General features: G+C 35.1%; 1 protein-coding gene across 6 annotated transcripts in view; it reads left to right on the top strand.

Annotated features, from left to right (window-relative positions):
• EYA (eyes absent-like protein) overlaps positions 1-8,958 on the top strand; it is a 39,216-nt gene extending 30,258 nt beyond the window's left edge. For 2 of the 6 annotated variants that reach the window (XM_088216193.1, XM_088216189.1), the window contains one exon: positions 8,469-8,958. In XM_088216193.1, the coding sequence (XP_088072319.1) occupies positions 8,469-8,734 (266 nt within the window). In that variant the 3' untranslated portion in view covers positions 8,735-8,958. The other 4 variants (XM_088216191.1, XM_088216190.1, XM_088216195.1 and 1 more) reach the window with 4 other exon arrangements.
• Positions 8,959-17,927: the final 8,969 nt, after the last annotated feature.

Below are 17,927 nucleotides of genomic sequence, written 5' to 3'. Positions count from 1 at the left end.
CTCTTCATTTCCTTGTGTACTAACTTAGTCAAATTGACTGAGGTCCCCTTGAATCAGCACCTTTTGGTCTCCCTTGTCTCCCTTGGTGACGGAGACTTGCATATGGAGGAAGCGAAAGAGACTGGGTTGTATCTTTTCATCCAATGTGTAGATAGGATCACATCATATGGCCCACCTCAATCACTCTAAAGAGTCACAAAACATGCCTTTTCTAGCTTCCTGTTCTGATGCCGGGTCTTGTATCGGTTTTCATGCTTCAGCCATTGGCTGCCATGCTTGTAGGGTGGTGATTTTGATGAGTGGGATGTCACAGCGCCTTGCCATTTGAGCATCTATGAACGTCTGAGTGCTTCCACTATCCACCAATCCTAGCAGGCATTCGAAGAGATTTCCTACTTTGGTTGTGTTTCCTTCTCTTGTTCCTCCAGAGCATTCGAAGAGATTTTCCCTGTGACCTCTTCTTTCTCCACCTCTTCTTTGGGTTCTTCCTTCTCGTCAAATTCTTTGTTTTCTTTTTATGTGGCTTCCACCACCAATTTTGATATTTCATGGTGGTGCATTCCTGTTTAACTTATTAAACTTTTCCGTCATGTCAGCAATTGTAGGGTCTCCAAGACACTGACATAGCTCTTCCTCAAAGTGAGCTCACTCCATCTCTTCATGTCAAGTTTGCCATCCTTGGTACCAAGTCTCTGCCTTTTCTCCTAAAAATATGGCAGCTAACTCAAATTTTTGCTCTTCCAGAACTCCATAAACTCGAAAGTATTCGTTCCACCTCCACACCCATGATCGCGGATTAGATCCTCTGGATATTGGTATGTCTACTTTGGGAGCATTCTGTCCCTGTATGTTGTTTAGGGTTCCTTGGGTGTTCCTAACGATGTTGTTTTCTCTTGTTATGGGGGTAAAATTCCATGAGAAAGGAGATAGTGGTAGGTTAGTGGACTGGACTTAAGCTGAGTTGTTTTGTTGGTGTAAGTAATGGCTGAGATGGTCCTGTAGAGGGTGATGGGATTATGGCTCGTATTGTTTTTGTCAACATGGCCTGGAGTAGTGCATTGTTCCCTGCTGTTTAGCAGTGAGTTTGGTCTCCAGCCAGGAGTTTATTTGTTCATATATCTCCTTCATGCACTCAAGGAGCCGCTAGTTAATAAAGCAGACATATTCTTCCACCTGAGCAACCCTTAGTGAATTGGTCATGGTGGCCTTTCCTTTATTCTTCACCAACTTAACAATGAAAGTGAAGGATTTGTACAGTTCCATAGGTTCTGATACCAAGTTGTTAGGATCCTGGTTCATTCACGACTGGAAGATCCTTACTTAGCAAGTTACTGTTAGGATTATGAAATCAGAACATAAAGGAGACAAATTAGAGCAGGAAGAACAGAGGGAGCATTTAGCGAGAGAGAAGGAGAATGAGAGAGAAATAGGGAATTTGATTCATAGTATTCTGATAATTCCTTACAGCCTACATCATATCCCTTATGTAGTAAATTCTAGGGCCCTTTCTTTATTTACATACGAAATACGGTTTTGAAAAATGAGAAGAGCAAGCAAAAAATTATTGGGAACCACTCTGAACTGCTAAAACTGATCCAAGCAAGGTTGAACTGGTTCGGAAGAACCAGTTTGGTCAAATTCCGTTAAAAAACGTCCACCAGAGTAGGAAATTTTGATGCCCTCTCACGGATCAGGCATGCATGAGGGTCACACACTGATTGCCGTCACTGGAGAGTGGTAGCAGTGTGAGACACGGATGTGGGAAGTTTGAGAATATATATAGAACAACTATATGTAGAATTCTAAATGGAGGCCGTACATTGATCTCTTTTCCTTTTTCCCCCTAATGGATGGAGCTGTTTGAACACAAAATTTGAGATTTTAGGCATAGGATCTTTTAACTCTGATACTATTTGATATAGAACAAATTAGGTTTAATTTGCTTCCTTAGTAATTTGGGGATAAAAACCTAGATATAGGCATCATGTTAGATTCATACTAGAACCACGATGTTATAATAAAACCTTCAAAGTCCAAAGATTCGCTGAGTAAGAACCCTTGGATGATCAGAAATAGGATTGACTACAAATTCGAGCCATAGCCCATAAAGTACAAAGAGTAATTGATTAAATTTGTTGATGTTCCTATGAAGAAACACTTAAGATACTAGAACTCATGCCTTATCGAACATGTTATCCCATTTTAAAATTTGTTTATCTGGCAGCAGCAAACACTAGTTACAATATGAGTTTCAACGTTATGAATGTCGTATTACTTTTTGCTTTAGAGTGAAAGGAGTTGGGTCGAAGTTGCTAATAATAGATTGCCCAGAGAAATAGGTAAAAGAGATTTCTATTCAAGATTTAATAGTTGGTCCATAAGAATTCTTAAACATCATGTCTTACAAGTTTGATTGCATAATAAAACAAGAAAATTGAGAAACTCTAAAAGTATTTTATTGAATAACTGAAGTATGTCCCAAAAGTAAAATTGAAAAGATCATATCAAGAAGTGACACTTTTTCTTTGTGGTTTGAGAGCTTCTGCTTGGTGCAGGTGGAGCTACATTATCCTATTAATTTGACGACTACCGTGAGCCTCATTGGATGAGATAACACATAGGTAACTGTGCTAAGCTAAAGACTTATTATAGGTCTCTTGTTGGTGCAAAAATAAGTAGAGAATTAGAATAGGCAGAGGGGGCAATTGGCTTATTAGAGATTGGGAAAATTTGGAACAGGCAAGATTTTGGTGCAATTTTAGGCAAGCAGATAGTCATCTCTTGGCAGAGGGGAAAGTAACTCATAAAGAAGGTTTCAAGTTACAACTGATGGAGACATCTTGAGACATCTTTGGTAGATTTGATGCTTAAGAGAGCGGTGATGACTAATGACGGTGAAAGGATCTGTTATCCAGATAAAGGGCAGCAAAGCATCAGTAGAGAACAGTCAGCAATATGGTGGCACATGGATTTAATCAGAGAAGAACCTGTAGACATTTGATTTTTACACCCACGATTAGAAAGCCTGATGACGTTCTCGAACAGGAGTTTCTTGTGTGAAAATTAAATGATTCCAGAATGTTAGACCAAAAGATGTCTGAAAGTGAACCAGAACATACAGAACTGCCTGAACCTAAAAAGTTAGAGGCATCCTCCCTTTTGCTAGGGGCACGCTCTTGTAGGTTGGGAAGCACACGCCTCTCTAGGTGCATTGATCCTTACCTTGTGTATAAGATGCTGAATGTTTGTTGGTACCAGGAGAATATCCTGTCCGTCTGGGTGCAGAAGTGCACTGAATGTCTATCTTGGTGAAACATTTCAAACTGTAATGTTGAAAAATCGGACTCTTAATTAACTAAATATGTCAGTGACAAGTACAGTTAACCTCGCATATTTAAATTATCCAAGCAGATTAAATGGAACATCATAGCTCAAGATTATAAATAGGGTTACTTCTTTCTTTCTCAGAGACCAAATGAGCACTACTATAGTAATGTTGTGCCTAGAGATTCACTACCACCCCCATCTGACTGCTGACACCTGGAAATACTTCTATCCGGCACTTGAAATAGCAACATCCCCTAAGGGTTCAATCTCAAGTTACCCTTCTGTCGATAGAGAGTTTCTCTTATAAATCTCCAAGAGCTAGTTTTAAGCCTGAAGAGAAAGTCAATTAGATAGAATATTCTCATGGAAAAGTAAACCGTCTAAGATGATGGTTTTCTTTCTTTTTGCCCCCGATCTCCTTCATGTCTCTAACCCAACCAGTAAAGAAATGCCCATCTCCAACTTTCAGCAAGCAGGCAAATGAGATAATATACAGCAGCAACTGATCCAACAAAGCAGCACAGTATGTTGGTTTTCATTGAAATAAAAACCTCTCGTCATCAATCAAATTTTCATCAGATTAACTTTTAGGTTTTTAGAAATTCATTCCTCAAGTAGAGCTAATGTTTTTCTAGCTGAAGGATGATTACAAGGAAGAATATGTGAAAACACCTGTTTCTATTATTCTGTACAGACTCAATGTTTTCTTTCTCCTTAAACCTTTTTCTTCTCTTATCTTCTTCTTCCTGATCATTTTTGCAATACAGTCGGCACTCTTATCTCTCCTAATTGTCATTGAATTAAAAAAATAAGTGTGAATTTTGAATATTGGTTTGGAAAAAGTGCCATGCATTTAAATAGTAATAAATTGTCGTGACCTTGAAAATCTAAGTACAACACTAGTGCAGGAGGTTTTTCTCCTCAAGTTCCAGGCAAATTGAATCCAATTAGAAAAACTGTCTTCCTTCTCATTTCTGATTCTTCTAAGAGCCGGAAGTTTGTCGCATTGCTCTGAGACTAAGATTATAGGCATAAGCTACCTTCATATTCATTAAACAGATAATCTTAAGTTCATATTTCCCTTTTGCTTGACTTAACACCCTTCTCATTGATCTAAGGTTGCAATCTCCTTAGCTCACTACCCCGTCCTCACTTGGTCTCTCTTCCTTTTCCCAGAGAGTTCTGGTGTTTACTTCCCAAAAAAATCTGTCTGAACATTCAAATTGGTTTCCTGCAAAACTTGATAGCTTGGTCCTTGTAGCCAGCAAAGCTAATGGTTAGTAGTTACAAATCCAGGCAATATAATCAAATGCCAAGCTGATGTCAAGAGATACTCAGTCTTGGATGAAAAAATAGATCCCTAATCTCTAGCCCCTTCAGCATTCACTAACTCGTCTCCATTTACTGTATCTAACTTTCCTCCACAAGGGACCTAATGACCAACCTGCCTCCATCAATCACAATAAGTAGTAGGACTGCCAAAGCTTCTGGCTCCTCCTAAGAAGCAATCGGCCTAGTTATCAGAATTAACCCCACTCGAAAATGACAAACTCCCTCAGCCTGCTGCTGCTAGGACCTCCTTGAGGTGGAACCTGACCACTAATCATAACACACACAAGGAGTCAGAGCCACTCCATTCTCTGCTTAACAAGGGATATGGAGATCTAGCATCTCTTTCCATTCTTTGAAATACACAAGCAATCCACTTACACCTTGTTATTGACATATTTATAGGGTCTAAATAAGATGTTAAGTTCAATTAAAGATAAAATTTTAATTAGTATTAAATTTCTAATAGTAATTATAGAATTCTTATCAGTATTAGACTCTTAAATAACGTATGATTTCTCATTAATATGGAATTCTTAAATAGTATAGAATTTCCAATATTTTAATAGAGTATTATTATTATATTTAGATTTCTAATTATATTAAGATTTCTAAATAAAACTTGTAATTTTTATATAAAAAAATATGTTTGCTACTAATAAAAATAAGTCAGAATATTATTTTAAATTACAATATTGGAGCGTCTAACGAAGTCCACGATAGAAGCTCTCTTTGATGAGTTGTAATCTATTTTCGCAAAATAGGTCGATCAAAGAACTGCAACAAGGAGAAAAAGTAGATTCTAAAACCAAAAATTTTAGAGAACCATTCAATGACAAGATTCTGGTATCAGGAATATAACAAATTGGTATCAGAACTTAACACGATAGGTGACTCTGCAATAAAAGAAGATCTGCTATTGATGCTTCGGGAAGCTTTGATCGCAAACGAGGCACAGACCACAGAGATTGAAAGACGATTGGGTAGCCAGTTGTAGGAGTTATCCTTGCAATTCAAACGGATACTGACAAATTTTAATTGTGACAGATGAATAGAATCAAAAGGGATTGCAAGCAACAACCATCCCTAAGAACAACCACCTCAAGCGCTTCACTCCGAAAGTCAGTCGCAGAATGTAAACAACCCTTTAGGTAATGGAATCACTCCCTGCCATACCAAGTTAAACTTTCTAATGTTCGATGGCTCTGAAGATCCTCTAATATGGTTGCATCGGTGTGAAAAGTTTTTTGCCAACCAACACACGCCAGAAAGGGAAAATGTAGGATTGGTTGCCTTCCATATGCTTGGAGAGGCGCAGCTATGGTATCACCAGTTAGAATCTGAATAATCTACACTCAAGTGGACTGAATTCAAAAACTATTGTTCTCTGAGGTTTGAGCCACAAGCCGAAACTAACCTGTTGGGGGAATTGGTAAATTTAAAACAGATGGGATCGGTTATAGACTACCAGAGGCAGGGGAATTGGTAAATTTAAAACAGATGGGATCGGTTGTAGACTACCAGAGGCAATTCCAAGAAAAATTGGCAAGAGCAAACAAGTTCGTTCAGGTTGATCAGCATGTAAGTTTATTTACTGTAAGAATGATCGATTCTCTTCGTTTGGAGGCCGAAATGCAACATCCACCACTCTTGTGAATGCAATGAGTATGGGCAGAGTTTTTGAAAGGAAACAGCAGTTGTTGAGTATGACCGAACACAATTATAGTGATCTTTCTCAGTCCGTGACCAAGTCTAACAATTCAGTTCAGAAAATACCGACTCTACAAGGCAACAGCATTATGACACAATCTGGTATCGTTTCCTCTCCACTTATAAAAAAAATAATAAGGACAGAGATGACAGAAAGGAGGCTGAAGGGGTTCTGTTATAATTGTGATGAGCCGTTTATTCAAGGTCACCAATGTAAACGGCTATTCTGCCTCGAGATTAAAACACTAGTCTTGAGCAATAAGAAAAACCTGACAAGACAGTTATATCCACATTTGAAGTTTCAGAACAAACTTGAAAACTAAAAGGAAGTAATGTTATGTACATATTTATAGGGTCTAAATAAAATGTTAAAGTTCAACTAAATATAAAATTCTAATTAGTATTAGATTCTTAAATAGTAAATATGGAATCTTAATTAGTATTAAATTTTTAAATACCATATGATTTTTTGTTAATATTGGATTACTAAATAATATAAGATTTTTAATATTTTAATAGAGTATTTCTAATTAGATTTAGATTTTTAATTAAATTAAAATTTGTAAATAAAGATTGTAATTTTTATATAAATTGGTATGCTTGCTACTAATAAAAAAAATTACAATATTATTTTAAATTACGAGATTAGAGCTTTCTCTAATGAGATTCAAGGTAGAAGTTACATTTGATGAGTTGTAATATATTTTCATAAAATAAGTTACTCAAGAAATCACAGAAGGAGAAGAATTAGATTCTGAAATTAGAAATCAGAGACCGCTCAATGACAAGATCTTAGTCTCAGGAACATAACACACCCATCTAGAGCAGAATTAAAATTTTTATATTGGATGGCCAAGAATCGCCCTGATAGTAAAGGGAAATTGTAAGTGAAGTTACATTCTTAACAACAAGGGAAGCCAATCAAGCAAGCACATCGCATAAAGATCCTCTTGAGCTCACACTATCTCTAGATGTAATTATCATTACATGAGCAAATGTAATCATGATTACGATATAACCATTACGAGGATGAATATTTTAAACAAAGGAATGAACTTTTGGACCTTGAGCTTCAAACACCTTCCTGGGATTCAGTTAACCACTTACCTTTTCGAAGGCAAACGGTTTAAGTTCAGAAAACTGGGACCTTCATTAATGCAGAACAATCTTATCTTTTGAATTACTACTAGTATGGAGTACTACAAGAATAGAGTTATTATATTTTATTAGGAGTTTTTGTAGTTATTCTATTTCAATAGGCTTTTTATTTATTATTCAGTTAGTAGCATTATACAAGTCATGTTAGTATTTATATTCACCGTATAAATTATGTGATTCTTCATTGTTAACAAGACTGCTTCTGAATAAAATATGCATTCAGTAATTGTTTCTGATACCTGATAAAATATAGTCTTTGCAACTGTCATTTGGTTGGTCTTAATGCTCGTCATTGTGGATTAGACATAATTGCTTGGCATCAGGAGCTGTAGCTATCTTGAATAGCACCAGTTTTGATGTCTAACCTTTTGTATCTCCCCAGCCAAATGAAAGTTTCAAAGAACCGCTAGAATCAGGAGTTCTAAGGAGAAAAGGAAAAAAAAAAGTTAAAAAAGAAAGAATAGAGCAACAAAATTTCAAGCAGTCATAACTTTTTCATCTCTGAACTTTTTCTGCATTCTTATATCATGCCCGAGAAATGCAACAATTCATCCTTCTAATAGGTTTTTGTTATTTTTACAAGAAACAGATAATTCAGTTGCATGCACAGCGATATTTGAATGTGAACAGGTTTGTGTTGAGATGTGAATATGAACTACTAGCGCTGTTAAATTCCACATTCTTAGTCTGTGCTAACTTATAAAGTGTAAATTGCAGGTGTATTTTTCATGAAAAGTTAATGTACAATAGTGAATATATTACTTCACATTTGATACATTTACGTGGGACTGCATGAAGATGTGATGGTCTTTCATAGGAAAGTTTTTTGTTATATTTACTAGGGTTTAACATATGGATCTTATATACCAGTGCAACATTTCCCTTCTGGCTTTTATGCTCTTTTCTTGAGGGATCTGGTAATTTTCAGTGATTATTTTTTTCAGTATACAGCTCATGGGAGGTTGGTAAACTGCAATGTTTCAAATGGATCAAGGAACGCTATGATAATCAGAATATCCGTTTCTGTGTAATTGGGGATGGATGGGAAGAATGTGTAGCTGCACAGACAATGCAATGGCCTTTTATTAAGATTGATCTGCATCCCAGAAGCTCTCACAGGTTTCCAGGCCTCACACTTAAGACAATTGGCTATTATTTTTCTGTTGTTTATGGAAGTCCGGAGGCTGAAGATGACAAAGAACAGTCCTAACCCCATCTGTGTCTTGTAAGCTCCTTTCATGGATTTCTCTATTCATGGAATCAGAAATTAATTATGGCTAAGTTATGTCAGAAAGGAATTTGTATAACTAAAAAGGAACAAATAAATTGTTACTGCATATATGTTAAGATCTTATAAAATTACAAACAGTTGTAATGATTGATAAGAATTTTTATGTTTTTAAACTATTATAATAGTTGATAAAATTTTTTATATATTCTTTCATGTCTATATATATTAATTGTAAATTAATAAAAAGATGTAACTTTTAGAATAAAATATCATATTATATTTTCTGTTCTCGATAAATTTTTTATCTTTCTCTGTTATCTTCTCTTTCTAAAATATTTTTTCTCTATTCCTATAAAATCTCCTCTCCTTATATTTCTCTCTCCATTTCCTTATTCCTCTAAAAACCAATCTCCCTCTTTCTATCTCTCTTCCTTTCTCTCCTAGACTTCCTTCCTTATCTCTTTATAGAAATATTATTTTCTTTTCTAAAATTCTACTCAATCTTTCAAATTATCTTAAAATTAGTTTAAAATCAATCAAACTTCAATATTTTTTCTAAATTATAGATATGATAAATTACACATTAAAGTCGGGTCTTAACAACTTAATATCAAAGTAAGGATTCAGATTCAACTTGATGATCGACCACACTGCAGAACTCTTTGATCGGATTGAGTAACAACTCAATCTAATGATTAAGATGTTGGGTGGCGATGTTCTCTATCCGGAGGCTATAAAACCCACAGCCTTTGTTGCAGTTATATGCTTAGTGCAAAGTGGGACTTCTCTTCTCCCTCTACGGCACAATGAAAAAGAAGAATATCTGTCTAAAAGAATTGCAGAAGAAGAAGAAGAACCATTTGAAGATACTGTAGAAGAACCAGAAGAACAAGAGGAGGAAAAAAATAGGAGGCAGAAGAAAAAGGGAAGAAGAAGTATTGGAAGAAGAAGACATTATCGCGCCAATGGTATGCGGGGCATGCCGAGAAGATCTGATTTCTATGGAGTAGAAATTTGCTTTTAAAAAAATATATCTATATATAATAATTAAAAAGAAGAAAACAAAACTAAATATATATGTATATATACATGTTAAGAAAAAAATAAACTACTTAAAAAAATATGTTTAAAATATATGTATATATGATAGTTAAAAAATATACAATTAAAAAAAAAAATTAAAGTTGAATCTAAGGTTGATGTCCAATGTGAGGAAATTGTTGAGATTTTATAAAATTATGAACAATTGCAATGATTGATAAGAATTTTTATATATTTGAACTGTTGTAATTGTTGATAAAAATTCTCAAGTATCTTTTTATATCTATATATATTAGTTGTAAATCAATATAGAGATATAATTTTTGAAATAAAATATCAGATTATTTCTTTTTTTCTCTTTAAATTTTTTATCTTTCTCTTCTTTCCTCTTTCTAAAATATTCTTTCTCTATTCTTCTAAAATCTCCTCTCTCTATATTTCTCTCTCCATTTTCTTCTTCCTCTAAAAACCAATCTCCCTCTCTCTATCTCTCTTCTTCTCTCTTTTTAGAAATCTTATTTTCTTTCCTAAAATTTTAATTCTGTCTCATACTTTCTTAATTTTAAATTCCATCAAATCTTTTAAATTATCTTAAAATTACTTCAAGATCATGCAAAATTTAATATTTTTTTTAAATTATGGGTATAATAAACCACATATTAAAGTTAAGTCTTGACGATATATCATTGTTCTTTTATTATGTTTAAAAGATAATACATGTTATATTATTCATGGGTCATGTTTGGTGCATTTTTTTACCTGATCCTACTTAGTATTTAATCTTGTACTATTTTTTTATAAATAAAGGTATCGAGTTTTGACAAAATTTAAATATAAATCTCACAGTTCTTTTTTTAAAATAAAAAAAAAATTTATTAAAAGATCGGACCAATAGAGTACCACCCAGTTACGCGTTATTACATCTGCATCAAATGATCTAACACAATTCTTAATTTATTTATATCTAAAATATCATGATTCAATAATAGAGAACTAAAAGAGCATATCTATCTATCCATAATACAATTAAAATTATTTTTAATTCCTTCAAAAGATTTTGAATATCTCTCTTTTCATACTACCCATAAGACCGATAATGGAATGAGCATAAAATTGCTTTTCTTTTTGCATAAACTTGTCCATGCCCATATTTCAGCTTTCACCAAACCAGCTATTACCCAGTTTATTCCCAAAAATCCGTAGATCATTGTCCAGAATTTGTAAGTCAGTGGACATCCAAGCAACATAATTCCTTATTAGCTTGCACATGAAGCAGCGATTAACCATGCATTTGCCCCTTCTCTTCAACATATTAATGGTTAGAATATATTCTCTACAAGCTTCCCAAGCAAAAAAAAAGCGGCCATTCTTGGCGGTTCCTTTGTCTTCCATATCTGTTCCCATTATTCTCATTGTCTCCATCAAGTTGTTTGTAGAATGATTCTACAGTAAATATTTCTGGAATCCTCTTGATGCCCCAATTCTTGCTTGAGAGACCAAACTGATTAATTGTTGAAACTCATCTATCTCCCAATCATTCAAATTTCTTTTAACTTACACATCCCAGAATTTATATTCCCCATGCGCGATCTCAAATATTCTTGGAAATGTATTTTTTTTAATTTGAAATTTCCAACCCATTCATCTTCCCAGAAATTTATTTTATCACCGTTTCCAACACACCATTTTGTGCATGCTGAAACCATTAAGATTTTCATCCATAAGACTTTTGCTATGATATCCTCCCGTCATTCTCCCTCCAATCCCCATTCTTCTATTACCCCACCTTGACTCAACCACTTACTTTCTCCACAGCCACTTTCCTAGCAATGCATAGATCTCTCAGCCCCAAACCATCTTTATCATATGATTTTTTCACCTATTTCCACCTAACCAAGTGATACTTTCTTTTGTCTAGCGCATCACTCCATTAAAATCTGCATTGAATCATTTCCAGCTTCTTTGCAATCTTGATTGGCACAATGAATACGGACATGTAATAAATCGGTAGATTAGCAAGCATACTTTTGATAAGCGTTAATCGACCCCCCTTTGAAGGAAATTCATCTTCCATCCTGCCAATCTTTTTTCAACCAATTCAACCACACTGGATCCCAAGTTCTTGACACTTTTACCTTTGCACCCAAACGGAGTCCAAGGTATTTCATAGGTAGATCTCCCACTCTACAGCCCAATGCCCCTGCCATTTACATTTCATTTCTTCTATTTCTAATTTTAACCAGCTCCGATTTTGACATATCAATTTTTAGTCCCAACACCATTTGAAAATATAACCAAGCTGCAGCATTGTCGACTCCCCCGGTTGACAGAATATGATACCATCATCAGCAAAAAATAAATGTGACACCTCAATCTTAGAATTCTCATTGCCGAGCATAACCCTTGTAATCACATGTAGTTCTTTTGCCCTTTCCAATAATCTGCTAAAAGATTCCATAACTATTATAAATAAGAAAGGTGAAAGAGGATTGCCGTCTCAAACCTTTAGAAGCTGAAAAAGAATGATGAAGTTCCACCATTAAACATGACAGCAAATACATTGTTTTATCCATTTCCTCCATCTATCACCAAAACGCAGTCTTCCCAACGTATAGTCCACAAAATCCCAATTTGCATCGTCGAAAGCTTTCTTCATATCTAGTTTACATAGAACACCTTCCCTTTTATTACTTACTAATTCATCTACCACCTCATTTGCTACCAACACAGCATCAAGAATCTATCTTCCTTCAACAAAAGCATTTTGACTCTCCCCAATCACCTTCCCAAGAACTTTTGACAATCTTCTAACAAGCACTTTTGAAATCAGCTTATAAAAATACCCCACAAGACTAATAGGACGAAATTCTTTCATACTCGATGCCCCTTCGTGAATTCAAGGATTTGACAAAAGACCTGGATTCATAAAACTCATTAAAAACAGCAACAATATCACTCTTTATGATGTCCCAAAACTCCTGAAGAAATCTCATGTTATAGTCGTCAGGCACCGGCGCTTTATCCCCATTGCACGACATTAATGCAACATGAATTTCCTCTTCTGTAAATTCTTGTTCAACCAGATTTCTACTGCCCACTGTGAGAGATTTGAATTGTAAGTTATCCAGACTCGGTCTCCATTATGTTTCCTCCTTGTACAGCTTTGTAAAATACTTTTTAGCATGCCCTCTCATTTCCACATTTTCACTAATGACTCTGTCATTGTTGGTGAATTGTTCAATGTAGTTTCTCTTCCTTCTAAAGTTTGCCAAATAATGCAAAACCTAGTGTTCTGATCCCCTTCCTTTAACTATTTTTCTCTTGCATTTTGTCTCCAAGAGATAGGATCCATATTCAATTTGAAAGCTATCTATTTCCTCATTGTTTCTCTTTTATTACATTCCGGTGCCCCAGTTGTTCCATTTCCCTCAAGCCTATCGATTTCTGTGATGCCTCTAATACAATTGTTTATATCTTTATTTATTCTCCCTTCCTCTTCTTTTGCCCATTTTTTGATTTCATTTTTGACATCCTTCAACTTGGCAGCAAACTTGAAGCTGACCGTTCCTTTTGCCTTGTTATTTTACTAAATTTCAAAAACCAACCTTCCACACCCATTTATTTCCAATCATTTGTTATCAAACCTAAAAGGCACGGGACCCCATTTTATGCCATCAGGAGATAAACAGATTGAGAAATGATCTGATATAGGTCACACCAACACAGGTCGAATCAAACCGTCATTTTGCATCATCGGATCTTGTGATATGAGAAACCGATTAATTCTCGAACATGAAGGGATACTCCTCATGTTTGACCATGTCCATTTCCCACCCATTAGCAGTAGATCAGTCAAACTTAAATCTTCCACAATCTCCCTGAATTCCTCAATTTCATTATCATATTTACCTTCGCTTGTCCTCTCCCCTTTGTTTAGTTTCATATTAAAATCTCCTCCAACCACCCATCTATGCCCCCAACTTCTTCTGCATTCTTTTAATTCCTCTCAACGTGAATTTTTCTCCTCCTTCATTGCGCTGCAATACACCCCCGTGAAGACCCAACTTTCCATTCCACCATAATTGTCTTCAAATAAGCATGAGATTGAGGTCCTTCCAACCACCACTTTTTTGCAAATTAGTCTATCACCTCTCCATAGTATCAAAATGCCCCCCGTTGTCTCCACAGCTAGAAGGGAGTTCCAGCAAAGGTTTGGCTCCCCCCCCTCCCCACACTCCTTACCTCTTTCTCCCCTATTTCCTCCATTTTAATTTCTTGTAAGCATATCACCTCTGGCTTTCACTTTCTAATACAACCACTAATAACACTTCTCTTGGTTTTATCATTTATTCCCCTCACATTCCAAGATATTATTTTTCCAATCATTTGGCAATAATTAAACTCTTACCTTCCTCCCTCCTTTCCTTCTCGCTTTTGCAATCATAGTTCACTGACGATTGGAGTCATTTAAGCTCCCTACAGCAGCTACTTTCCTTTTTTTTTTCTTTCCCTTTGCTCCTGGAGTTCCACCTAAACCACCCCTGCCATTCTTTGATTCCATTTCTTCCATCAAGTTCATCACACGATCTTCAAATCCAACAAAGTACAATCCCAAAAGTCGACTAATTTTTTGAAAATTTGTCTTTACCCACGCCAAGTGATCTTGTATACCCATATTAACATTATGTAGTTGCTCACTCAATGCAACAATAATCCCCTCCATATTGCTGTCAAAAGCAGCTACCTCTTTGACCAAATGAGCCTCTTCCAATACATCATTGAATAGGACCAGATCCAATCCATTGAGATTTTGATCTTCAAATCATTCTGATCGTCTTCAATTCCTCCTCCTCCCTTACCTTTCTCCAATTCATAACACCCATTACAAATCGGATCTCCATCATCCATTTTGTCTTTGTGCCCCTCAATAAATACTAATTCAGAGTTTTGATGGATACCATTTTCCAAAACCACAACATCTTTAGACAGATTTTCTTCCCCTTCAAATTTCGTCTCCTCTGCATAGATATTTTGATTTTCTTCCCCATCATGTTCCTCATCCTCTGCCTCTTCTGACAGTGCTTCTTCTTCCTCGTATCCAGAATTTAGTTCCCCTTCTTCAAACAAGTCTTCATTTACCATTAGGCCCACCAGATCACCAAACTTGCCTATGAGGATATTGAATTTAATTTCCATGAGTTTTTGGGCCTCCACAACCTCATGGGGCATTTTCTTTGAGTTGCATCTTTGTTGGATTCAGGAATATCTACCCACTTACCCTTCTCGGCCCAAGAGAATTTTTTTGAGCCAGATGTAGCATTTAATTTCCCTTTGACTGCCTCTTCAGCTCCTTGTCTTTTCGTTTTTTTCCCTCCCATGAGTGTCAGATCCTGTCTTCTCAACCCGGCTTCCATTTCTTCCATCGCCACCAAGCACCTCTGCATGGGACTTCTAGCATTCAACTTCCATAGTGTATTTCACAATGCGGGCATGAAAATCTAGCGTTCGTTTCCTTCTTTGATCTGACTTCTTTAACCACTTTGGAATCGTCAACAGCTGTCAACTCCTTTTTCTTTAAGTTCGAGTTTGCTCATTGAATCTCGACCAACTCGAAGATGGATTTCATCAGTTTCCACCATCCATCTGCCTCACAACCTTCTAGAATGAAAATTTTCTTTCTGATTCTACCTGCACCTCAGTCAAAACCAGAAACCTTCCACCTTTATTTCTTCCTAAAGCAAAGAACAAGTTGTCTGTTACCAATTGTCTGTTTCTCCCAAACTTTCCCCCCTTTCTCCAGTAGAAATCTGATAAAGCGTTAATAATCCATTTTTTGTTTCCAAAACAATCTCGACCCTTAGGCGCCTTCCTTTCTCACAGATGTGCAACTCTTCATTTCTCCTCCCACTTCTGATAATATGGAATGTTTTGTGGTCCACCATGAAGAACCTTTGCCATGATGAAGTCATATCCTCCCCCATGAAATAAGCCAGGAGGCCCGCCCTCTCTTGCTCCGGCTAACACACTCTCTCTCTAAAGCTCCTCAATCTAGAAAGATCATAGAGCCTCCTTTTCATAAATCTCACGGCTCTCAATGATTACAAATCACATTATGTCATGAGGTCCTAGTCTAAAACTATATTTAAATCACATGATATAGGTTCAAAGATATATGCATATATATCGATAAATTCTCCATTTAGTTTTTGAATTTTGGCTCATTTTTCTTTTAAGTTCTAAATATTTTTTTGCTTTACGAAATAGTTCCTGAACTTTCAATTTTTCCGGAAACAGGAGCTAACATAAACAGTGTTAAAATTTTGAATAGAAAAAGTTTTAATTTTTTATACCTTATTAGGTTTTTCATCCTAAAACTTAAGCAACTTAAAATTTTAAACCTTAGAAATATTTTCTTTTTCTTTAATCTTTCCTTCTTCATAAAACCAAAAAAAAAAAAGAAAAAAGAAAAAGAGTTCTATATAAAAGTTTGAATCAAGATATATGAAAGAATCAATTAAAAAAAAAAAACTAAGAACATAAATTATAATAGAAAAGCAAATATATTACCATATTTTCAAATCTTATCTTTATAAATCTACCTTTTTTATATTCTTCATCTCCCTTTTTTTCTTCTCTAAAAACACATAATAAATTAGAGATCCCTACACTTAAATCTTGTCTTTCTATCTGATCAACGCTTCAAAGCATTTTACTGCTATGTTGTTATAGTTCTCTAAGTATTTGAATTCTACAAGAAGTCTTGTTGGTTCTTTGCTAATTATTCAATTTTTTCACAAAATAAAATGATGTTATTTTCGAAGAAGAAGGAATCTTACATCGTGAAGCTCCACTTGAAAACTACTAACAAGTTAGGGTTTAGTGAATAAGACCTTTTCAGACGACCTTGGCGATCGTGATTGGCTTGTGAAACATCGTATTTAAAGAGTTATTGTACTTTTTTTATTCCAATGTTTTTGTTTGGAAAAGATTCTTAACCTGCAGCTTAGTATCACTCCCTTTAATCTCTATCACTCTCGTTATTACTTTTTTTATAAGTTGTTGATTTGAAATTTTTTAGAGAAAATAAACTTTGAATTTTTATTACTTATATATTATTTACATTTAAAAATATATATTTAGACTGGTTATTCTTATTCTAACTGGACTCTAATTATATAATATAGTTATACTATTAGAACTCTAATTAATATAGTATTCTACTTACTATGAAAGCTTTATCAACACTCCCCCTCAAGTTGGCGCAAAGATATCACACATGCCCAACTTGCAAATCAGGTTCTGAAAAGATTTGTTGTATAATCCTTTAGTGAAAATATCAGCCACTTAATCGCCAGAAAATAGATGAGATAAGCATAGAGAGCCAATAACCACCTTCTCTTTTATGAAGTGTTAATCAATCTCAATGGATTTTATCCTACCATATTGAACTGAATTATGAGTAATATTAATTGCTGCTTTATTGTCACAAAATAGGGATAATTTCTTATTTTTAAACAATTTTAACTCCCTCATTAGCTTTTCTAACCATAATACTTCATATATTTCTTAGACCATTACTCTATATGTATCTCAACACTAGAGCGAGTAACCACACTTTATTTCTTATTTTTACATGTGTCCTATAAGTGTGCAGTAACCTGTAATTGATCTTCTATCATTTAGGGACCCAGCCCGATCGACATCTGTAAATGCTTCTATTTTAAGGTAATCATGCTTAGAAAAGAGCAGATACTTTCCTAGTGTAGACTTCAAGTATGGTAATATGCGGAAGACAATATGTAAATGAGTCTCACGATGATCATGCATGTACTAGCTCACAAGAGTAACTGCATATGCTATATCAGGTCTAGTATGTGAGAGATAAATGAGTCTTCTAAATAGTTTCTAGTATCCTTCCAAGTCAACTGATGTACCACTACCTACTTGCAATTTATGGTTGCTCTCAATAAGTGATTCTGCTGGCTTGCAACCCATCATACTAGTCTCTTCTAGTAAGTGTATGATATACTTTCTTTGAGAAATGAAGATCCCTTTATTGGATCTGGCAACTTCAATCCCCAATAAGTATTGTAGTTTTCCTGAATCTTTTATTTCAAACTCTTGAGCAAGA

Source organism: Carica papaya, chromosome 3, assembly GCF_054855325.1.
Source record: "Carica papaya isolate Zhongbai chromosome 3, ASM5485532v1, whole genome shotgun sequence".
Taxonomy (NCBI): Eukaryota; Viridiplantae; Streptophyta; class Magnoliopsida; order Brassicales; family Caricaceae; genus Carica; species Carica papaya.
Note: the sequence above shows the minus strand (reverse complement) of the source record. Positions and strands in the feature narration are given on the sequence as shown.